This window comes from Meles meles, chromosome 17, assembly GCF_922984935.1.
Source record: "Meles meles chromosome 17, mMelMel3.1 paternal haplotype, whole genome shotgun sequence".
Taxonomy (NCBI): Eukaryota; Metazoa; Chordata; class Mammalia; order Carnivora; family Mustelidae; genus Meles; species Meles meles.
The window spans coordinates 34,321,826-34,346,228 of NC_060082.1; the positions used below are offsets into that span (position 1 = coordinate 34,321,826).

Sequence of the window (24,403 nt, forward strand, 5' to 3'; positions counted from 1 at the left end):
TACTCACTCTCCTTAATTATACCTCCTTTAAGTCAGTGTCGTGATGGAGTGTCTGGATTTTAGAATCCAAGACAGTGAGATGTTTTAGGTATTATTTCCACACCTTTTGTTTCATAGGCCATCAAGAATCCAAACACTGTGTTGTTCTGGGAAAAAGAGGCAATTCCATGGTTTGGTGAACCCATGAAGGTTTTAGTACCTCTCAGCTACAGAAATCTTTGAATATACAGAGTTTTGTAATTCCATAAGATGCATTTGAGGTTAATATAGAAAGCTTACCTTTCCCCAGTATTCTGTTATACCTTAATTCTGTGTGATGCAGGATCAACCCCCATCATTCTATGAACAAAATAGTTGATACATAGGTTGGACTGAAAAATTTTTTTCTTCCTCTCATTCCTAAAACACAGGGTCAATATAGAAAACTGAAAAGCATAAAGAAAATGAAATACCCATAATCCTATCACTGACAGTTAATTTTAAACTAATTGCTCTATGAGAATGCTGAAGACAAAACATTTATTTAGAGTCAGTTTTTTTTTTAAACTTACATATATATTGTAGTTTCTCATGTAGATTTTTTTTAAACTCCTGCTGCATAGATGTTCATCAAGCCACCTATCAAAAATTCTTTGTTCTTTGGCTAGACACTGAGGATTTATTTTTTCCCCAAAATTATACATCTTTGGTCACAGCTCTGATGATTTCTTTGGGATAAAGTCCAAATGCAACCGGTGGTTTGAAAGTCACGGCCATTTAAAAACTTAACATACGGAAAAGTTAAATTGAAAGCCGAAGTTTGAAGGTGTTGGTCCCTGCAATACATTTACTCACACTAGCTGACATTTATCATTCTTTGCCAGCTAATGGGAAGAAAATGTCAATTCCTTTTGTGTACTCTTTTAATACAGGTTGTGACTTTTCTTTTCCTCTTCCTAGTCATACAGGTTTAGTCAGAACGGGACAAACAGATCTGGCTCATTCTTAATTTTCCACTGAGAGACTGGGTCATCAGGAAAGTTCCCCTCTTTTTTTTATATATATATTTTTATTTATTTATTTGACAGAGAGGTCACAAGTAGGCAGAGAGGCAGGCAGAGAGAGAGGGAGAAACAGGCTCCCCACTGAGCAGAGAGCCCAGTGCGGGGCTCGATCCCAGGATCCTGAGATCATGACCCAAGCCAAAGGCAGAGACTTAAACCACTGAACCACCCAGGTGCCCCAGCAAAGTTCCCCTCTTATGGATTCCTCTCCATCCTGACAATAATGGCTTTAATTAAAGCAGTCCCAAGAGATGGGCAATTAATACACCCTTGTCTTTACCTTTCTCATGCATCTTTTCCCCCTCTTCAATAAAGCATTTAGTTGCTCAAGGGTAGGGACCCCAGAGAGGTGAGGCCCCAAATGCTAATGGCCCGGTGTTGTTTAATAATTCATCTATCTTGCTTTACTTGAGGGGTTGGGAGTGCAGTTGATGAGGGAGCAGGAGGCTGGCTGAGGACAAAGCAAAATCTGCTCCCCTTGGTAGTGTGTGTAACATTCCTCAGGCACCCCTGACCGCCATAAACGAGAAACAAATAGTTCCCCTTGGTTTACAAATGTCCTAGAGATCTACAAACAAAGAAGTTACCTTGTGCTATTGATAATTTCCAGAGGCAAGTAACTCAGTTCCTCAAGCCCTCCCCTCCATACACAAAACTGAAGGAGGATGAGGTAGAAGGAAATGTAAATAAAGTTAAATCTCTTCTGAACCTAAATCTCACTAACAAAGATGCTTGATAGCAGGATTGTAACATCCCACCAGAAATCTCCCAACTATCTTGATATTAATGGCTTGCCAAAAGACAACATTGATCAGGCGGGAAGACCTCTGGGATACTTCCCGCACCTAGTAGCCCCTCTTTAGCATATGAAAACTCCTTTGAAACCTCCCTTCCTCTCACCTTCCCCCAACCACAGGGTACATAACCTGCCTTCCCTCACAATCCCGGGGAGCAGCTCTTTCTGCCCAGGGGTCCTGTCCCTGTGCTTTAATAAACCACCATTTTGCACCAAAGATGTCTCAAGAATTCTTTCTTGGTCATCGGCTCCAGACCTCAGCCCACCGAACCTCACCTAGGTTCTAGAACTTCATCACAGTGGCCAAACCTCTGAGATTCTAAAATCTATCAGGCCTGCAGAGGATCCCAGAGCAGATGCTGAGAGCCCCGCAAATCACAAGCACTGTCCCTCCACATGCCCGATTCATGCCAACTCCTGAAACTAGGGCCAGGGAGTCTGGGCAGTTCTGAGGCCCCAAGATACACAGCAGCCTGGAGGGGTGCGGCCTCACCACAACCCGCTGCCTGGCCTTGGGTTTCTAGTTTCAGGTCGCTGTGCTTTTCGCTCAGTGAGGCGTTCGGTTCCGGAGAAGGAACAAAGAAGACACCGCTCCGCTTCCCTTCACACCCTCCTGAGTCCGGGCGGTGAGCCCGCCGAGCCCCGCAAGCCGCTGGGGACGTTGGGTCAGTGCGCACGGGATTGTCGCAGGACCGCCCGACGCCCGCGAAGGAGACCAAACCGCTCTGTGACCCCTCGGCCCGACCCTCTCCTCCCCACGTCGGGTCCCAAAGGTCAGCGGGGCCCCACGCCCAGGCCCGCCCACTTCCGGAAGGGGAGTCACTTCCGCGCAAACAGCGCTGAGGCCACGCCCCCGCGGCGGGCTCCTGACACCAGGCGCTGGAGATTGTTGCGTCTGCTCCCGGACCTGATGAGTGTGGCTTGACGGACTCTCAGGTTCCCGCTGGTCTCCGGGAAGATGTCGGTGTCCTGCCCGCCGCGCGCAGCCCATCCCTGCTGTCTGGAGAAGCGCTTTTCCTTTCTGTGTTGCTTTGGGATCCCTTTGATGGCCGCAGTGTTTCTGATACCCAAGCCCTCTGGTAAGAGTCTGGAGGGGGTGCGCGCTTCCGCGGCGAGCTGGAGCGGGTCGGGGAGCAGGCCGACGGGTCCCCAGGGCCCGGGAGCTTTGCATGCAGGTCGGGAACAGGCGCGGTGCTGGGGCGGCCCCAGTCGTGTTTTGCGGGTACCTAGGGGGTGGAGGCCCTGTGATGCGGGAGCCGAAGGTTTGGGAGGAGTTGGGTAGTGAGCCGGGAGGGTGTTGGGCGCGGCTTGTGCTTTCCCCGGGCGGAACTGTGACCCCAGCGAATGCTTGCAGTGTGCTTCCGGGCGGAGGCACCTGGGGCAGGAGAGAGCGGACGCGGGGCCTGGGGAGACTGCTTGGTCTTTCTACCCAGTGCGTGTGGCTGTTGGTAGGATCCGCGGTGTGCTTGTGGGGAGGTTTTCCTGTGTTCCTTGCCGGGGTGATGGCACTGGGGAGAGGGGCGTTGTTTGTGCCGGGCTGGGAGACCCCGGGCTGGGTGTTACCGGGTGTGTGCTTTACGGAACGAACCAGGCAGGCTTGTGGTATGGGTGTGGTGTGGGCTAAGAAAGCGCACCGTCTGCTGTGCAGGGGGGCTGGGAATCAAGTGTGGCTGCGCAGCGCTTAGGTGAGTGGGATCCGGGTGCAAGTATGCTGCGGGCCCCTGGGGCTTAGAAGGTTTGGGAAGGCCACACCCTGCTTTTTGTGTCTAAAGGCACAAGTCTCCTTGCTGTCCGAGATCATAGTGGTATTGGTTTTCAGGGTGTTCCTCTTTCAGGTTTTTTTTTTTTCTTTATATGGAATCATCTTCCTGTTTCCATTCAAGAAACATTACCCAATTCCATTACGCAGTGGCTTTTTGCTATTGTTTTCCTTGTTTTCATATGGGTGGGCCATATTTGAGGGGAATTCTAAATTAATCTTAAAAGCTTTGATAGCTTACTGTCAAATGAGTAAGAAATAACCGATATATAATGTCATTCTGGTTTCCCCTACACCCATTAATGGAAACTGAAGATTCCCACCCAATAAATTTGTTTACTGTTTTGCTGAATAAGAATTAGTGCACATGCTAAAAAGACATGCTAGTTGTGTAACACATTCACAATGAAGCGTCGACCATTTTCAGTACTTTGGTATATTTCTGTCTTTATCTGCACCTGTGTTTCTCTGCCCAAGTTATTTCTAGAATCCTGTTGCATGTACAGTTTGTATGCTGTATTCTTTCCTTAGTAGCATTCATTCTACACATACTTGCCTTGTATTTGCCAGGTTCTATACTGAGTCCTGAGGATACACTGGTACACTATTGATCTGCTTGCACTCCCACAAATAGAAGCAGACACGTTTGCTCGCTGTGAGAACCCAGTGCCAGGCACACAGTGGAGGTGGAGAAATAGTTGTTAAAATTTATCAGGAGTGGCAGACCAAACATACTGCTTGTGAGTACGTTATAACCCAAAAGAAGTGCTCTGGGGGAAAGGAGCTTGACCCTCTGATAGCATTTAACAATCCCTAGGGGCCCTTGGTGGGCCAGACTCCACCTCTGTGGGGCTTCAGTACTTACTATTCCCTCAGACTTGGAACATTCTCCTCTGGCTCCTTCTTACCTCTCAACCTCAGTCGAGGTGTCAGCCCCTCAGGAGGCCCCTCTCTGACCACCCTATCTCAAACAGACGCACATGCTCCAGCTCAAATCCCCCCTGACTGGGAGTCACCCCTGCAAACCTGTTTTCCGCTCTCCCCACGAGAATGCAGAGAGCTTCTCTGTCTTGTCACACAGATTTGCAATTTTGTGCCCAGTGTCAACACTCTTGTATAAGTATTGAGTACCAGAAAATGAATTATAATAATATAATATAATGAAGCTGGGGCTTAGAGTGCCAGCAACAGTTCCTCCCACTTCCAGGAGGAAGGTTCTTTAAACACCTGTCCTTAGGATGGCCTTTCTGCGGTGCCTAAGCTAAGTCAGGGGAAGCTGACCGTCACAGAGGCTCTGTCTTCCCTGTTCTGTGGAGTCTGCAGAGCTCACCATACTCTAATCTTGCTTGTTCCTGATCATGAAAAAGTTCATTTCTGTGGGGGGAGTAGCGTGGGGAGGGACGAGGGGCAATAAAAAGAAAACAAAAAAATGTTTTAAAAAAGGATCAAGTTTAGATGAGCCTTGGAGCTCACAGTTGAATGTTGTTTGGAAGAGAGAAAATAAAATGACTGGGGTGCAACATGGAAGGTACCAAAACTTAGAAATGCAGAGAAGGAAACACAAGACCAAGGTGAAAGTTCAAAGGTAAAATCAGGGTAGGTATGAAATTAGAGAAAGTACAAATGAGCCTCCTTATGTCAGGCAGGGAAAATACGGGACTAGAATACACATTCAGTTCTGAAGCAGCTCACAGGCCCAGAAGCAGGCTTGTAAGCAGGCAGCATTTGTGTCTGGAGGCTTCCCATCTCAGAGGTAGTTAGTTGCCGGCTGCATGAGATGGTAGAAGCCAACATTCGTCCAATTCAGAACCAGTCTCACTCTTCTAGAAGGGATCTGCATTTTGGACAAAACCTGCTGCCTCCTGCGGTGTCTCTTTTAGGTCTTTTCTTTCTCCCTGATGGATGAAGCCAGGATAGATCCAGTAAGTGTTTACAGGGTAGTTTCTTAATTCCTTACTCTAGAGGTTATAACGCAAGGAGAGCAGTCCTTATCTGGTCAGTTGCTAGGTCACCGGAATCCTGGGAGTTAGGCAACAGAAGAAATCCTGTGGCCAGGTCTTTCTGGCCAAAGCTTAAAGCTTTTCAGTGTTGGTGCATCCCAGTATATTCTTCAGCAAGATGTTCTGTTGGACACCAGTGGTGCTTTGAGTGCCAGATGGTTTTGCCCAGCTCCTCTGAGGGACATGCTGTGCTTGGTGTTATGGCCACATGGGTGAATGGAATCGGCCAGGGGAACTATTGAACACAGAAACCCGTGATGGTGACTGAGCGATCCATGTGGAGGACAGTCCAAGAGGAGGCCACTGGGCACTGCCTCCCAGGGGGAGCAGATGGTGCTTGCCAGAGGAGTAGTTGAGTGGATTCAGTATAAGAAGACAGGAGTTGAGTGGGGGTTGCAGCTGAGCAAGAAGGAAGGATGTTCAGAGCAGAGGGGAGCAGTGTGATCAGAGGCTTAGAGCTATGACATGGCTGGGGGTTCCAAGGACCGTGGAGCTGCCCGGTGTGGCAGCTGGAGGACAAGGGAGGCAAGGAAAAGGCCAAGGATGAGAACACAGAGCCAATCACTGTGAAAAGCAACAGGATAGTGAGGAATGAACAGTCCCCATTGTTAAAATTCAGGCATGATATTGTTATCTGTCCCTTCAGGGCACTTGAGCCCTTTTGTTTGACTTAGCACACAGCAAATCTAAATCAGGGTTCCTTTAATTTCTCCAGACTCGGTAGAAGACCGTTTCTTGAGGACGGCATTGCAGGGTGTTGGGGTAAGCATGGGAGGGTTTCAGGTGAGTGTGGTGAGAAGCAATGTCGATAGTGGAAGCAGGCGGTCTGGCTGCTGGAGATGTTGGCCTGGGCAAGTGACTTAACCTACTGTGCCTTAGCTGGCCCATCTTAGAGAGGGGGCAATAGTGCCCAGCCCGTAGGATGAGTATGAAGACAAGTGAAATTGTACTTAAAATATTGGTACAGGTAGTGTTGAATGTTTGCTATTTCTAAAATTATTGATATTATCACCACTATTGTTCTAAGAAAAAAGACGTAGAGTTTTCAGTTACCATACTTGGGAAAAAATAAAATCCCCATTATTTGGAGTTCTCCTTTGGTAATGTTAAAGTGCTGTTTCTAATAATAGCAGTAATGGAGAATGGGCCCAAAATAAAACAAGAAAGCATAAATATTTTGACATGAAAGAAATCAAATACCCTGATTAAGGGACAAAGCTATCATTCAACCAATGAAAAAAGTTGAAGACAGATGTAAAACAACAAAGAAAAAAATTATGATTTGCGGATATCTCTGGAAGAAGTTGGCTGAGCAAAAAAGGATGTGAGCTTCGGTCTAAGAGTGTCTGGAACTGACAGCGGCGCTCATTCAGCTCTGGTGTTCGGTGTTACAGGTGCAGTGAGGTGTCCCCCATGGTCCTCAGAAGGTAACAGTCTGGTAGGGAGCACAGACAAGAACGAGTCCCGCTGTGGGGTAGTCTGTGGACCAAGTAAATGTGTATCATGAGGAAACCTACCACGGTTTTTTGATGAGAGATGTCAAGAGCCACAAGAAGTGGCCTGTCCGCTGAAACTGAAGGATGAGTGGGTGAGAAGTTGGGAGGAGTGCGGGGGTCTCTGGTCAAAGCTGAAGTTAACTGAGGCAGGGAGGTCTGGAGTGCTGACATAATTGAGGTCATTTAATGGACACTGCCAGAAATTGAATAGGGCTTGGGAATAGGGTGCAAGAGTCTATTAGGGAGCCCTAGACATTGTCATGAGGGCATTGGGAAGTCATTGGAAAGTATCAGACTTGGAAGAGCTTTGGTCACTGTGCCCTATCAGCATGACTCTGGCAGCAGTGTGAAACATGAAATGAATGAAAGGGGGCCTGTTCAGAAACACTGGTAGCACTCTAGAGAAGAAACGACAGTGGTTTGAACTGGAAGGAAAGGTAGAATTAGAGAGACGGAATTGGCATTTGAATTGTCAACTTAACATCAAAAAAACCTAGATAATCTAATTTAAAATGGACAGGAAACATGGACAGTTCTCCATAGAAGGGAGGCAGATGGCCAAGAGACTCACGCAAAGGTTGATCAGTATTACTGATCATCAGGGAAATGCAAATCATCTCACACTTGGCAGCATGGGCAAAATGAAAAGGATAAAGATGTGTATAAATGCCTCCTCCTCCACTGTTGTTGGAATTCAAACTAGTACAGCCATTGTGGAAAACATGGAGGTTTCTTAGAAATTTAAAAATAGAATTGTCACATGATCCAGTAATGTCATTACTGAGTATTTACCCTAAGAATGTGAAAACACTAATTCGATAAGGTATATGTACCCCTGTTTTTATGGCAGCATTATTTACAATAGCCAAAATATGGAAGCAATCCAAGGGCCTATCAATAGATGAATGGGTAAAAGAAGGTGTGATATGTATATGTTTACACACACACAGACACACAGAGTGGACTGTTACTTAGCTATGAAAAAGAATGGAATCTTGCCATTTGCAGCAGCATGGTTGGATCTGAAGAGTATAATGCCAAATGAAGTAAGTCAGTAAGAGAAAGGCAAATGCCAAATGATTTCATGCACATAATGGAATTTTTTTTTTTCTTTTTTTAAGAGAGAAAGCATCGGTGGAGGGTTTGGGCAGAGGGAGAGGGATTGAGAATCTCAAGCAGATTCCAAACTCAGCTCAGAGCCTGATGCAAGGATTGATCTCATGACCCTGAGTTCATGCCCTGAGCTGAAATCAAAAGTCAGACGCTTAACCAACTGAGCCACCCAGGCACCCCAATATATGAAATCTAAGAAACAAAACAAATGAACAGAGAAAAAAGAGATAAACTAAGAAACAGACCCTTAAATTTAGAGTACAAACTGCTGATTACCAGAGGGAGGTTGGAGTGAGGGAAGGAATGGGTGAAACAGGTGAAGGGGATTAAAAGCACATTTATTGTGATGATTACTGAGTAATATATAGAATTGTTGAATCTCTATATGGAACACCTGAAAACTAATATAATACTGCGTGTTAATTATTAAGGAATTAAAAATTTAAGAACTCATCTGTCTTGTTTGCTGGACCTGTGTGAGCGTGAATAATCAAGAGTCTACACTTTGGCTTCAAAATGTTACATGGATGGGGTCCCTGGATGGCTCAGTCGTTAAGCATCTGCCTTCTGCTCAGTTCATGATCCCAAGATCGTGGGATCAAGCCCTGCATCCAGCTGCTTCTCCCTCTCCCACTCCCCTTCCCTGTGTTCCCTCTCATGCTGTGTCTCTCTCTGTCCAAAATAAATAAATAAAATCTTTAAAAAAAAATTTTTTTTTAAATGTTGTATGGATAGCATGTGGGGTATGTGGGGAGGCAGTTGAATATAAACAGTTGGCCCCTGGTCTAGAGGTCAAGCATGGAGACCAGGATCTAGGACAGCTCTTCTCAGTGGTTATGAGGTCATGGGGGTGTGCACACTCCCTCACGGGGATGTGCAGAATGGAGTAACCAGGGTTCTCACAGCAACCCATTAGGAGCGTCACATTATCCAACTGGGCAGAGAAGGAAGGGTAGCCAGAGGATAAAAAACATCAGTGTCTTGAGGAACAGTAGCAAGTTTATTGTGAAATAGTGTAATATTGGGCACAGTTATTATAGTGTGTAAAGCTTACAGAGCAAGTTGTAAACTCTGCATGTTTTTGAAAGCATGTCATATAACACTGAGGAAGAGAAATACTTCAAATTAGTTGGATGGATAAACTATCCCATTGACATTTCTTTTTCCAAACAGATTACTCTATATGAAAGTCATATTTGGAATTCTGTCCTTTTTTTTAAAGAAACCCTAGGGTTTTGTTTTTTTTTTTTAAGATTTTATTTACTTATTTGACAGACAGAGATCACAAGTAGGCACAGAGGCATGCAGAGAGAGAGGAGGAAGCAGGATCCCTGCTGAGCAGAGAGCCCACTGTGGGGTCCAGGATCCCAGGACCCTGGGATCATGACCTGAGCCGAAGGCAGAGGCTTTAACCCACTAAGCCACCCACATGCCCCTAGAATTCTGTCTTTATCTGCTTTCAGAATAGTTACTGAAATTGCATAAAGCAAGGAATATTTACATTATTTAATCAGGGGCATGCTGTTGCTTAATTGTTTCTTGGTGGTTCCATGATTTCTAATGTTATGGATTGGTATCTAGGGTGGAATTATATAGAATTTCTAGCTGAAGGAATGTGGGATCCATTAATGAGTGGAGGAAGATGAAATTATATTTAAAATAGTGCCCCCAAAGCAACATTTTTTTCTTGTAAGGATATTCATGGTAAATTTTGATATTTGAGTGGCATCTGTTCACTTGTGAGAAGCTCATTTCACTTATATGAAGCATGAAATGAAGTCTTACATGGAAGAGTTTGTGCATATTTATCTTGATCTGTGAACTACACAAGGCTTATTTAATAATCACTCAATACCCTAGCATTTCTGAAGTATCCACTGGATACTGAGTGAGTAGAAAAAGAAGGCCTGTGATCTCTGGCCTCTAGATACTTGCCTTCTGCAACGAGGAGACTGAGCCTGAAGTGATGAGTTATCATTAGTATGTTTTCAGACTACGGGAGAGTCATTGGAGCAGGGTGCTGTGTACTATAGAAGGCTTCTTAAAGGAGAGGCGAGGTTTGGCATGAATTTAGAAAAAAGTAGGAAAGGATGTTTATCTACATATATTGTTAGACCTAAACAATTCATTTTGTTTCTTCAATTGATTGTTGAAAGAAAATTCATCACCTAGTAGGACATTACTGAAAATAAGTGAGGCACAGCCTTAACTACTCTCACCACTTGGGTAAAAGCTTGGGAGAATCATTTAAAATCTTGCCAAGGATCTTTCCGTTTATTCTGTATTACCTATCTGCTGGGACATCATCGTCCCTGGTTGGCGAAAGAGAAAATACTTCATTTTCACGTTCTCGTTCTCTTATCCCTAGATGCCTGTGATGCTCCTCCAAGATTCAAGTTTATGAAGCCAAATGCTACTAAATCCAGTTATAATCCTGGGGACATAGTATACTTTGTTTGTCGACCAGGATACAAGCATATTATACCTCGTCTTCCCATGTCTTCCGTTTGTCAGACTGATAACACGTGGACACCTCTCACGGAGGCTTGTACAGGTAAGGGTACAAAAATTTTGTTTTGTTTTGTTTTTTTGTTCTAGAGATTTCATATATTTCAGGTTGCATACTGCACTAGCACAATGATTGTTTTCCCATGTGAATGTAGGTTTTAGATAGCAATGTAGCTTTTCAGGTTTTGAAAAATCCCCAGGGAATCTTTCTTGGCAGTTGGTACCTGGTTAAATGTGAATATTAAGTTTGGCCTTATAATAGTCAAGGAAAGAAAGTAACATTCTCCTGAATTCAGAAGAGCAGTGTAAAATTTTTATTTTAATTTAAATGTTTTGAAATTGCTATGAAATAGGCTAATTTAAACATTTAAGCATTTAAATCTTTTGAAATGTTTTGAATTCACTGTGAAACAATGAATTTATAAATTTTCTTTTAGAAAAACAATGTCCACATCCAGGAGAACCTGAAAATGGCTGGGTAGTCCCTGTAAATGGATCTTTTTCCTTTGGTTCGCAGGTTCACTATTCTTGTAATGAGGGGTAAGTTGTTCCCTATTGGAAATAAGATAAATACTGCTAATTCCATTTTTTTGTTCTGCTTCTCTTAAGCATTCCCATAAAGTTGATTTCATTTTCGTTTTATGTGACAAGTCATACTTACAGCCTAACAAGTCTCGGGCTTTTTATTGAAACTGAGAAGATGTATAATTAGTAGAAAGAAATATAAATTGTAATATTTACTATATTTACTATAAACATACTATAAACATTAACAATGATGACGTCATTTTTTTAAAAAAGTAGCTTCTTTTTTTTTTTTTAAGATTGTATTTATTTATTTGACAGACAGAGATCACAAGCAGGCAGAGAGAAAGGGCGGGGGAAGCGGGCCTTGATCCCAGGACCCTGGGATCATGACCTGAGCCAAGGGTAGAGGCTTTAACCCACTGAGCCACCCAGGTGCCCCTGATGACTTCATTTTTGACAACAAAGTGCACCCTATTTAAAATGACCAACTTACAGAAATGGGAGGTCGAATCGCCAACTATAGATATTCTTGTATTGAGATAATTCTAAGGTGTTACCATGTCAAAATTCACCTGGTTAGCCTGGACCATTATGTTGATGAGGATTTGTTAGTTGGATTTTTGTGACTACTATGAAGTTTAAGTATTTCAAAAAGAGATACTGAGCACTCAAGAATAAAAGCCTCGGTTCTTTAGGGCTCTTTTAATAATATATATTGGGGATACTGGGCATTTATGAAGCTTTCACCTAGAGGATAAATGGAATACAATAGGGAAATGTATCTTTTTCTTTTCTTTTCTTTTCTTTTTGAGTGATCGAGCAAGAGAGAGCGCTTGTGCATGTGAGTGGCGGTGGGGAAGGGGCAGAAAGAGAGGGAGAGAATCTTAAGCAGGCTCCACTTGTAGGAGAGAGCTAGAAGCAGGGCTTGATCTCACAACCCTGAGATCATGACCTGGGCCCAAATCAAGAGTTAGATGCTGAACAACTGAGTCACCCAGGTGCCCTGCATCTGATTTTTTTAATACTGACTTTGTATCCTGCTACTTTGCTGAATTCATTTATTAATGCTACTAACACCCTTGTTCTGGTGGAATCTTTAGGGTTTTCCATAGAGAAGATCGCATCATCTGCAAACTCATCATTTTACTTCTTCCTTTCCATTTTGGATGTTTTGGATGTCTTACTTCTTGTCTAACTGCTATGGTTAGAATTTCCAGTACTGGGCGCCTGGGTGGCTCAGTGGGTTAAAGCCTCTGCCTTCAGCTCAGGTCATGATCCCAGGGTCCTGGGATTGAGCCCCACATCGGGCTCTCTGCTCAGCAGGGAGCCTGATTCCTCCTCTCTCTCTCTCTCTCTGCCTGCCTCTCTGCCTACTTGAGATCTCTGTCAAATAAATAAATAAAATCTTAAAAAAAAAAAAAGAATTTCCAGTACTGTTTGAATAGAACTGGTAAAAGCAGACATCCTTGACTTAACTCCTCATCTTAGAGGAAAAGCTTTCAGCCTTCAGCTTTTCACCATTGAGTATGATATTTGCTGTGGGTTTCTTATGAATGGCTTTTATTATCTTAAGACAGTTTTCTTGTCTTCCTACTTCATTGAGTATATTTATCATGAAAGAGTGTTGAATTCTGTCAAATGCTTCAAGTGATGATGTGGTTTGTGTCCGTTCTGCTGATGTGGCATATGGCACTGATCATTTTTCATGTTGAAACATCCTTGTATCCCAGGAATAAATCTTGCTTATTCATGGTATATAATATGCTGCAGAATTTTGTTGTTTAGTATTTTTTGATGATATATGCATCATTGTGCATAAGAGATACTGGTCTGTAGCTTTATTTCTTTGTAGTGCCTTTGTCTAGTTTTGGTATCATGCGATGCTGATCTCATAAAGAATTTGGAAGACTTCGTCTTGAATTTTTTGGATAAGTTTGAGAAGAATAGGTTTAGTTCTTCTTAAATGTTTGGTAGAATTCATCCATGAAACCACCAGGTCTAGGGCTTTTTTTTTATTGGGAGAATTTTGATGAGCCAATTCTTTACCAGTTATAAGTCTATTCATATTTTCTGTTTCTTCATGGTTTAGTTTTGGTAGGCTTTGTCTTTCCAGGGATTTGTCTATTTATCTAGGTTGCCCAATTTTATTATATATATATATATTTTAAAGATTTTATTTATTTATTTGACAGAGAGATCACAAGTAGGCAGAGAGGCAGGCAGAGAGAGAGGGGGAAAGCAGGCTCCAAGCTGAGCAGAGAGCCCAATGCGGGGCTCGATCCCAGGACCCTGAGATCATGACCTGAGCTGAAGGCAGAGGCTTAACCCACTGAGCCACCCAGGTGTCCCTGTTTTTATTATATTTTATTATATTTTGTATTTCTGTAGAGTTGATAGTAACATTCCCACTTAAATTTCCAATTTCAATAAATTGAGTCTTCCCTCTGTCCATCTAAAGGTTTGTGAATTCAGTTGATCTTCACAAAACCAACTTTTGGTTTTGTTGATTTTCTGTATTTTTTTTCTCATCTATTTTATTTATCTCCTATCTAGTCTTCGCCATTTACGTCTTCTGCTACCTTGGTTTAGTTTTTCTTTTCTAATACCTTTAGTTGTAATGTTTGGTTGTTGATTTCAGATCTTTCATTTTTTAAAGTAAGCCTTTATGGTCATAAATCTCCCCCTTAGCACTGCTTTCACTGCATCCCATAAGTTTTGGTAAGCTGTGTTTTCATTTTCATTCACCTGAAAGTATTTTCTCATTTCCCTTTGATTTCTTCTTTGATCCATTCATTGGTTGTTTAAAAACGTGTTGTTTATTTTTCACAATTTTGTGAATTTTCTGGTTTTCCTTTTAATATTGGTTTCTTTTTTTTTTTTTTTTTTAAGATTTTATTTATTTATTTGACAGAGATCACAAGTAGGCAGAGAGGCAGGCAGAGAGAGGAGGAAGGAGGCTGTCTGCAGAGCAGAGAGCCCGATGCGGGGCTCGATCCCAGAACCCTGGAATCATGACCTGAGCCAAAGGCAGAGGCTTTAACCCACTGAGCCACCCAGGCGCCCCTTAATATTGGTTTCTCACTTCATCCCATCGTGGCCAGATATGATATCTATCTTTTAAAATCTACTGATTAATTAATATTAATTTGTGGCCTAACATAATTATCTAATTAACTATTCATTGTATAATTGATCATATTATTAATATAATAATACATATTATTATTTGTGGCCTAGCTTATGACTGTCCTGGGAAGTGACCCATATGCAGTTAAAAGGAATGTGTATTTTGTTGTTGTTGGGTAGAATGCTCTATATATGTCTGTGTCATCTTGTTGGTTTATTACGTTGTTGAAGTCCTCTGTTTTTCTTACCGTCTTTCTAGTTGTCTTTCCATTCTTGTGAGTTGGGCATTGAAGTCTCCAACTATTAGTATAGAAATACCTATATGAGAAATATGTGGTCCCCCCTTTAATTTTTTTTTGATTCATATTTATTTATGTCATGGCATACATAAATGTTTGTAATTGTTATATTTTTTGAGTATTTAACCTTTTCTAATATAATGTCCTCCTTTGTTTCCTGTAATCGTTTTTTAATTTAAAGTCTATTATATCTGAAGTATAGCCACCCCTGCTCTCTTTTGGTTACTATTTGTGTGGAATATCTTTTTCCATCCTTTCAGTTTCAACCCATATGTGTCTTTGAAGCTTAAGAGAGGCTCTGGTAGATGTTGTATAGTTGGATAATGTGTTTCTTTCCATTCTGTTGATCTCTGTCTTTTGCTTGGAGAACTTAATCCATTTACACTTAAAGTAATTACTACAAGGAAACACTTTTGAAATTGTGCTATTTTTTCTATATTCCTTATAGCTTTTTATGTTCCTCATTTCCTGTAGTGTTGTTTTATTGTGTGTAGTTGATTGTTGTAGTGTTATGTTTAAATTCCTCTCTCATTTCCTTTTGTGTATATTCTATAGCTGTTTTGTTTGTAGTTCCCATGGGGACTACAGTTAACATCCTACAGGCCTAGCACTCCAGTTTGAATTTCAGTAAATTACAAAAACTGTTCATTTACAGCTTCATCCCCACCCCTTTTGGTTATTGATGTCATACTGATCTCTATACTAATAATTGTAATATTAGCTTCTACACTAATCTGTTTTCTTCTAAAAGATTACTGTCTTAAATCGCACAGAAAACAAAAATTTTACTTATAAGCCATTGTTACAATAATATTAGCTTTTATAATTACTCAGGTATTTACCTTTAGTGAGATCCTTATTTATCCATACAGCTTCAAGTTACTTTCTAGTATCCATTCATTTGACCTTGCAGACCCCCTTGTACATTTCTTGCAAGTTAGGTCTAATGGTCACATACTCCTCAGATTTTTTCTCTACTGGGGAAATCTTAATTTTTCCCTCGCTTTCAAAGGATGGTTTTGCTGGATAGAGGAATTTTGTTTGCCAGTTTTTTTTTTTTTTTCTTTTAGCACCTTGAATATTCAGTCAGCCCACTGTTTTCTGGCATCCTAGTTTCAGGTGTGAAATCTGCTGATAATCTTAGGATCCCTTGTAGGTGATGATTCACTTCTGTCTTCAAGCTTTCAAGATTCTTTCTCTTCGTCTTTTGAAAGTTTGATTATTATGTGTCTTAGTGTGGGTCTCTTTGAGTTCATTTTACTTGGAATTTTGGAGAATTTTAGATACTTATCTTCATATCTATCATCAGATTTGGGTTTCCAGTCATTATTTCTTCAAATACTGTCTGTGCCCTTTCTGTCTTCTTCTGGGAGTCTTATAGCGTATATCTTGGTCTGCTTGTTGGTGTCCCAATAGTCCCTTTGCTTGTGTACTTTTCTTTAGTCTTTTCTCTTTCTGCTCAGTAGTTTCCAATTTGCCGGTTCTTTTCTTCTGCGTGCTCAAATCTGTGTTTAATTCCCCTAGTCAAGCCCTATCCTATATCAGGCTCCCTGGTCAACAGGGAGTCTGCTTCTCCCTCTGCATCTCTCCTCTGCTTGTACTCTCTCTCTCTCTCTCTCTCAAATAAATAAATAAAATCTTAAAAAAAACGTCAGGAGCATAGGCATAGAAATGAATGTGTAAGGTGATTGCTGGAGATAGCAAAGTGGCCAGACTGAGAGATAGAACAGACATCTTTGATCTAGGCCAGTGTATATTTAAAGCAGAAACTCTTTGGTTAAATTACAGATATGGTCAGCATTCTCATTATATGTCACTTAAAGAACATCTTCAGCAAACTACTATAGCATAGAGAAACAACCAAACAACCAAAATTTTTTTCATTATTATATACATCTTGTTAACTGCTAAAGAATCCAGTAACTTTTTCTTTTCTCATTCAGTTATCGGCTACGTGGAGAAAGAATTCTATATTGTCAAATTTCTGTTGTTGATGAAAAACAAATGTCTTGGAGTGGTGATCACCCACAATGTCTAAGTAAGTATATACTTTCATTAGAATCTAGAGCACTAGTTCTTAAAATTTTGTTGTTAGGATGCACTTTGTTTTATGTGGTTAGGTCTGTTGGTAGTCATTATATTGGAAATAAAAGAAGTTTTTTAAAATAAATATTAATTCACTTTTAAGAACTATAAGCTCGATGCATGTCAATATATGCCACATATTTTATTTTTTTGTAAAAAAGCATTATTTTCCAAAGGAAAGAGAGTAGTGGCATTGTTTCACAATTTGGCAAATCTCTTCAAAATCTGGCTTAAAAGAAGATGTATGGATTCAGTCTATTGTGCTGTCACACAATTTATACATATTTGGATAATTTCACTGTAGACTCATTAGGATGAAAGTGAAAACAGACAGTAGTATCTTGATACTGTAAACTACCAATTCAGTGAATGAATATACAGTTGACCCTTCAACAACACATATTTTAACTGTGCAAGTCCACTTATATGTGTTTTTTTTAACTGTACGGTACTACAAATATATTTTCTCTTATGATTTTCTTAATACTTTCTTTAGCTTATTTTATTGTATGAATATAGTATATAGTACATATACAAAGTGTGTGTTAATCATCTCTTTATGTTCTTGATAAAGTTTCTAGTCAATAGTAGGCTATTAGTAGTTAAGTTTTGGGGCAGTCAAAAGATACATGGGGAGTTTCAGCTATGCAGAGGATCAGTTCTAACCCCTTTGTTGTTCAAGTGTCAAGTATATTTGTAAATTATAAAGCATTTCTCACCCTGAGTTTATTTTTAGTCACAAGCAAATTTTCTCATTAAATTCTCAGCATTTCTCTTTTTTAAAAGATTTTATTTATAAATTGTCAGCATCTCATAATGAGAACTTAAAATGGCTTTCCAGGTAAACATAGGTATTTCATAGGTATCTTATATAGGTATTTAAGAAACTGAGTTCTGTTAAAGTTCACATCTACCTTACTGGTCTGAATTTGGGATAATAAATTTTCTCACAGAAACCATTTTCTAAATGAATATTGGAGTTAACACCGAGCTTGTAGAAATCATATGTTAATGAATTTATTTAAGGCAGTTCATAGGTCTTCACTAACGCTATTGTAATCTTTTCCTTTCCTTTTGCCTTTCGTGTCCTCTTTTTTTTTTTTTTTTTTTTTTTTTTCCACTTTATAAGGGATAATGTGTCCATCACCTGGAGATATACCAAATGGAAAATACACCGGTAGTGAGAAGGGTGAATTTGAATATAATGAAGTGGTAATTTACAGTTGTAATCCTCCAGATGGACCAGATGAATATTCACTTGTTGGAGAGAGTCATCTTATTTGTTCTGGTGATGGTGTATGGAGTAGTAACCCTCCTGAGTGTAAAGGTAATATTTTCATTTCTTTCCTTCTTCATTTATAAATATTTTGGAAACAATTGGTAAATACTTACCTACCAGTAAACAAAACAGCCACATGTGCTTGCTCCTCCCATTAAATTGGCTTTTCATTTAATTTTTTAAAAGATTTATTTATTTATTTGGGAGGGAGAGAGAGAATATCTCTAGCAGACTTCCGCTGAGCAGGGAACCTGAGGCAGGGTTCACTTTCACCACCCATAAGATCACAGCCTGAGCCAAAATCAGGAGTCAGACGCTTAACCAGCTGAGTCATCCAGGAGCCCCTAATTTAGTTTAATGTAAGTCCAAGTGACTCAAAAGTAGTTCTGTTTATAGAACTCCCCAGCCCTTACCCTACATGTTTTTGGCATTCTAATTAATACATTGTGAACTCCTATGTGTATGCATGACTTAGGATTTTTTTCTTTGGAAACATCAAAAGAGCATACAGTGGCTTTAAAATGTTTTATCCAAAACCCATCAATATGCTCTCTACAAGAAACTCATTTTAGATCCAGAGACACCTCCAGATTTAAAGTGAGGGTGGAAAACAATTTACTATGCTAATGGACATCAAAGGAAAGCTGGGGTGGCAATGCTTATATCAGATAAATTAGATTTTAAGACTATAATAAGAGATGAGGAAGGATGCTGTATCATACTCAAATGGTCTCTCCAACAGGAAGATCTAATAATTTTAAATATCTATACCCCTACATGGGAGCAGCCAACTATATAAAGCAATTAATAACAAAATCAAAGAAACATATCAATAATAATACAATAATAGTAGGGGACTTTAACACCCCCCTCACTGAAATGGACAGATCATCCAAGCAAAAGATCAACAAGGAAATAAAGGCCTTAAATGACACACTGAACCAGATGGACATCACAGATATATTCAGAACATTTCATCCCAAAGCAACAGAATACACATTCTTCTCTAGTGCACATGGAACATTCTCCAGAACAGATCACATCCTGGGTCACAAATCAGGTCTCAACTGGTATCAAAAGATTGGGATCATTCCCTGCATATTTTAAGACCACAATGCTCTGAAGCTAGAACTCAATCACAAGAGGAAAGCTGGAAAGAACCCAAATACATGGAGTCTAAAGAATGAATGGGTCAACCAGGAAATTAAAGAAGAATTGAAAAAATTCATGAAAACAAATGATAATGAAAACACTACGGTTCAAAATCTGTGGGACACAGCAAAGGCAGTCCTGAGAGGAAAATATATAGCGGTACAAGCCTTTCTCAAGAAACAAGAAAGGTCTCAAGTACACAACCTAACCCTACACCTGAAGGAGCTGGAGAAAGAACAACAGAGAAAGCCTAAACCTAGCAGGAGAAGAGAAATAATAAAGATCAGAGCAGAAATCAATGAAATAGAAACCAAAAAAACAATAAAACAAATCAAGGAAACTAGGAGCTGGTTCTTTGAAAGAATAAGATTGATAAACCCTTGGCCAGACTTATCAAAAAGAAAAGAGAAAGGACCAAATAAATAAAATCATGAATGAAAGAGGAGAGATCACAACCAACACCAAAGAAATACAAACAACTATAAGAACATATTATGAGCAACTGTATACCAGCCAATTTGACAATTTGGAAGAAATGGATGCATTCCTACAGACATTTAAACTACCAAAACTGAACCAGGAAGAATATAAAACCTGAAAAACCCATAACCAGTAAGGAGATTGAAGCAATCATCAAAAAGCTCCCAGCAAAAAAGGGCCCAGGCCAGGTGGCTTCCCAGGGGAATTCTGCCAGACATTAAAGAAGAATTAATAACTGTTATCCTAAAACTGTTCCAAAAAATAGAAATGGAAGGAAAATTTCCAACTTTATTTTTTGAGGCCAGCATTACCTTGATACCAAAACCAGACAAAGACCACATCATAAAAGCGAACTACAGACCAATATCCCTGATGAACACAGATGCGAAAATTCTCACCAAAATACTAGCCAGTAGGATCCAACAGTACATTAAAAAAAGCATTATTCGGGGCGCCTGGGTGGCTCAGTGGATTAAGCCGCTGCCTTCGGCTCGGGTCATGATCTCAGGGTCCTGGGATCGAGCCCCGCATCGGGCTCTCTGCTCCACAGGGAGCCTGCTTCCTCCTCTCTCTCTGCCTGCCTCTCTGCCTACTTGTGATCTCTCTCTCTGTCAAATAAATAAAATAAAATCTTTAAAAAAAAAAAAAGCATTATTCACCACAACCAGGTGGGATTTATTCCAGGGCTGCAAGGTTAGTTCAACATCTGAAATTAATCAGTGTGATACAATCCATTAATAAAAGAATAAGAATCATATTGTACTCTAGTAGATGCTGAAAAAGCATTTGACAAGGTACAGCATCCTTTCTTGATCAAAACTATTCAAAGTCCGGCGCCTGGGTAGCTCAGTGGTTTCGGCCTCTGCCTTCAGCTCAGGTCATGATCTCAGGGTCCTGGGATCGAGTCCCGCATCGGGCTCTCTGCTCGGCAGGGAGGCTACTTCCTCCTCTCTCTCTCTGCCTGCCTCTCTGCCTACTTGTGATCTCTCTCTGTCAAATAAATAAAATCTCTAAAAAAAAAAAAAAACTATTCAAAGTGTAGGGATGGAGGGTACATACCTCAATATTATCAAAGCCATCTATGAAAAACCCACCGTGAATATCATTCTCAATGGAGGAAAAACAGAGCTTTTCCGCTAAGGTCAGGAACAAGGCGGGGATATCCATTATCCCCACTGTTATTCAACATAGTAATAGAAGTCCTAGCCTCAGCAATTAGACAACGAAAAGAAATTAAAGGCATCCAAATCTGCAAAGAAGTCAGACTATCACTCTTTGCAGATGATAATGATACTTCATGTGGAAAACCCAAAGGACTTGGCTCCAAATCTGCTAGAACTTGAACAGGAATTCAGGAAAGTGCCAGGATATAAAATCAATGTACAGAAATCAGTTGCATTTCTATACACCAACAACAGAACAGAAGAAAGAGAAATTAAGGAGTCAATCTCATTTACAATTGCACCCAAAACCATAAAATTCCTAGGAATAAACCTAACCAAAGAGGCAAAGAATCTATACTCAGAAAGCTGTAAAGTACTCATGAAAGAAATTGAGGAAGACACAAGAAATGGAAAAATGTTCCATGCTCATGGATTGGAAGAAAAAATACTGTGAAGATGTCTATGCCACCTAAAGCAATCTATACATTTAATGCAGTCCCTATCAAGATACCGTCCGTTTTTTCCAAAGAAATGGAACAAATAATCCTAATATTTATATGGAACCAGAAAAGACCCTCAATAGCCAGAAGAATGTTGAAAATGAAACCGAAGTTGGTGGCATCACAATTCCGGACTTCATGCTCTATTACAAAGCTGTCATCATCAAGACAGCATGGTACTTGCACAAAAACAGACACACAGGTCATTGGAACAGAATAGAGAGCCCAGAAATGGACCCTCAACTCTATGGTCAACTAATCTTCAACAAAGCAGGAAAGAATGTCCAATGGAAAAAAGACAGCCTCTTCAATAAATGGTGTTGGGAAAACTGGACAGCCACATGCAGAAAAATGAAATTGGACCGTTTCTTCGCATCACGCACAAAGATAGACTCAAAATGGATGAAGGACCTCAATGTGAGAAAGGAATCCATCAAAATCCTTGAGGAGAACACAGGCAGCAACCTCTTTGACCTCAGCCACAGCAACTTCTTCCTAGAAACATCACAAGGCAAGGGAAGCAAGGTCAAAAATGAACTATTAGGCCTTCATCAAGATCAAGAGCTTCTGCACAGCAGAGGAAACAGTCAACAAAACCAAAAGACAACTGGCAGAATGGGAGAAGATATTTGCAAATGACATTATCAGATAAAAGGCTGGTATCCAAAATCTATAAAGAATATATCAAACTCAACACTCAAAGAACAAATAATCCAATCAAGAAATGGGCGGAGTACATGAACAGACATTTCTGCAAAGACACATGAAAAAGTACTCCACATCACTCGGCATCAGGGAAATACAAATCAAAACCGCCTCACACCAGTCAGAATGGCTAAAATTAAGAAGTCAGTAAATGACAGATGCTGGTGAGGATGTGGAGAAAGGTGAACCCTCCTACACAGTTGGTGGGAATGCAAGCTGGTGCAACCACTCTGGAAAACAGCATGGAGGTTCCTCAAAAAGTTGAAAATAGAGCTGCCCTACAGCCCAGCAATCGTACTAGTGGGTATTTACCCCAAAGATACAAATGTAGTGATCTGAAGGGGCACGTGCACAATAGCCAAAGTATGGAAAGATGAATGGATAAAGAAGATGTGGTGTGTATATATACAATGGAATACTACACAGCCATCAAAAGAAATGAAATCTTGCTATTTGCGGCAACGTGGATAGAGAGTATTATGTGAGTGAAATAAGTTGATCAGAGAAAGACAGTTATCATATGATCTCCCTGATACGAAGAATTGAGAGGCAACGGGCGAGTTTTGGTGGGTAGGGAAGGAAAAAATGAAACAAGATGGGACAGTGAGGGAGACAAACCATAAGAGACTCAATCTCACTAAACAGACTGAGGGTTACTGAGGGGAGAGGGGAGGGAGAGGGTGGATGTGCTATGGTAAGTGCTGTGAAGTGTGTAAACCTGGCGATTCACCGACCTATACCCCTGGGGCTAATAATACATTATATGCTAATAAAAAATTAAAAAAAATAAGTTTTATCTTGTATTACAAGACGTCTAAGAGTTCCAGGTACAGGAACTGGTAGAGCAAATTGCAAAAGACCAATCCTCTCCCAAGTAAGAATGGTAAACTCTGGACAAAATGTATTTTAATAACAGTGTGTAAGGGTGTAAAGAGTGGCCAAAAGGAAGGAGACTCTGGAAGGGATTTGACTCTTGGAAGAAAGAACCACTGAAGGGCACCAAAATATTTACTCTATTAAGGTACATGTGGAACATTCTCCAACACCATATTCTACAAAATATGGTAGTTTAAAAACATTTTAATTGAAACCATGCAGAGTATAATGTCAGATCACAATGAAATGAATGTAGAAAACAAAGATATATTAAAAAGCCCCAAATATTTGAAAATTACACAAGACACTCAATGCATGAGTTAAAGGAGAAGTTGCAGGAAAATCAGAATGCTTTGAATTGAATAAAAATGAAGAAAACATATCAAAATATCACTCTTTGTGCAATACAGCAAGCCAGGAATGGAGCAAAACTATCTGAACCTGATAAAGATGCCACAGCTAGCATTATATTTAATGATGAAAGACTAATTTATTTCCCCCTAAAGTAGGAACAAGACAAGCATGCCCGCTATCACCATGTATTCAGCATTGTATTGTATTCAGCATTCAGCAGGAGATGGAACTAGGAACACACTGGAAAGAGAGAAATAAAATATACCGTGTTCACTCGTGAGATGACGAGGTGGCAGAAGATTTGAAAGACTGAAGTTTCAGCAAGGTTGTGGGACAGAACATCAGTGTACAGGAGTCAACTTTATGTCTGCATACTGGCAGTAAACCATTAGAGAATGTTGAAGTTCCATTTAGAACTTCCAACTTGTATAAATATTTGTGTATAAATCTGACAAACGTGCAAGATTTGAGTGGCTAAAAACAGCTAAACACTAAAAGAAAAAATATCTCAATAATATCAATAATAGAAATTCTGTAGCATTAATTAGAACACTCAGTATAATAAAGATGTCATTTCTTCATAACTGATCTGTATATTCACAACCCCCAATAAAACTCCCAGCAGAATTTTCTATATAAAGTGACAAGCTGAATCTAAAGTTAGTATGAAAAGACAACGCAAAATATTCAAAGCATTTTCTGAAAACAAAAAACAAAAAAACAAAAAAAAACAAACAAACTCTCCTCCTTCCTGGTTTAAGGACTTAATATAAAACATAGTATGAAGCATATAATCAAGACAGTGTGGTATTGTTGAAAGGGTAGCCTTATACAGCAATGGAGTGGAATAAAGTCCAGAAATAAACCCTTCCAGGTGTGTGTAGTCGATCTTATCACAGTTTACAAACAAATCAGTGGGAAATGATAAAAGTACAGGCATATTTAGACATGCATATTCAAAAATACCAAAAAGAACCCTTAACTCATGTTAGTTTAATATAAAAACGTTTACTCAAAATGGTAATTGATATAAAACCTGAAACTATAAAAGTTTCACTAGAAAACAGAAAATGTTTGTGACCTAGCCAGAGATTTCAATACAACCATAAAAGCTTGATCCTTTAATGAAGAAATAAATTAA

General features: G+C 40.2%; 1 protein-coding gene across 10 annotated transcripts in view; it reads left to right on the forward strand.

Moving 5' to 3' along the window:
• Window positions 1–2,674: 2,674 nt before the first annotated feature.
• The window catches only part of LOC123927761 (membrane cofactor protein-like), a 42,823-nt gene continuing 21,094 nt past the window's right edge, over window positions 2,675–24,403 (forward strand). For 5 of the 10 annotated variants that reach the window (XM_045982592.1, XM_045982588.1, XM_045982591.1 and 2 more), the window contains exons 1-5: window positions 2,676–2,918; window positions 10,576–10,761; window positions 11,153–11,255; window positions 16,612–16,706; window positions 17,883–18,080. In XM_045982592.1, coding sequence (XP_045838548.1) covers window positions 2,798–2,918; window positions 10,576–10,761; window positions 11,153–11,255; window positions 16,612–16,706; window positions 17,883–18,080 — 703 coding nt within the window. In that variant the 5' untranslated portion in view covers window positions 2,676–2,797. Of the gene's footprint in view, window positions 2,919–10,575; window positions 10,762–11,152; window positions 11,256–16,611; window positions 16,707–17,882; window positions 18,081–24,403 lie in introns of all 10 variants that reach the window. The other 5 variants (XM_045982590.1, XM_045982596.1, XM_045982595.1 and 2 more) reach the window with 2 other exon arrangements.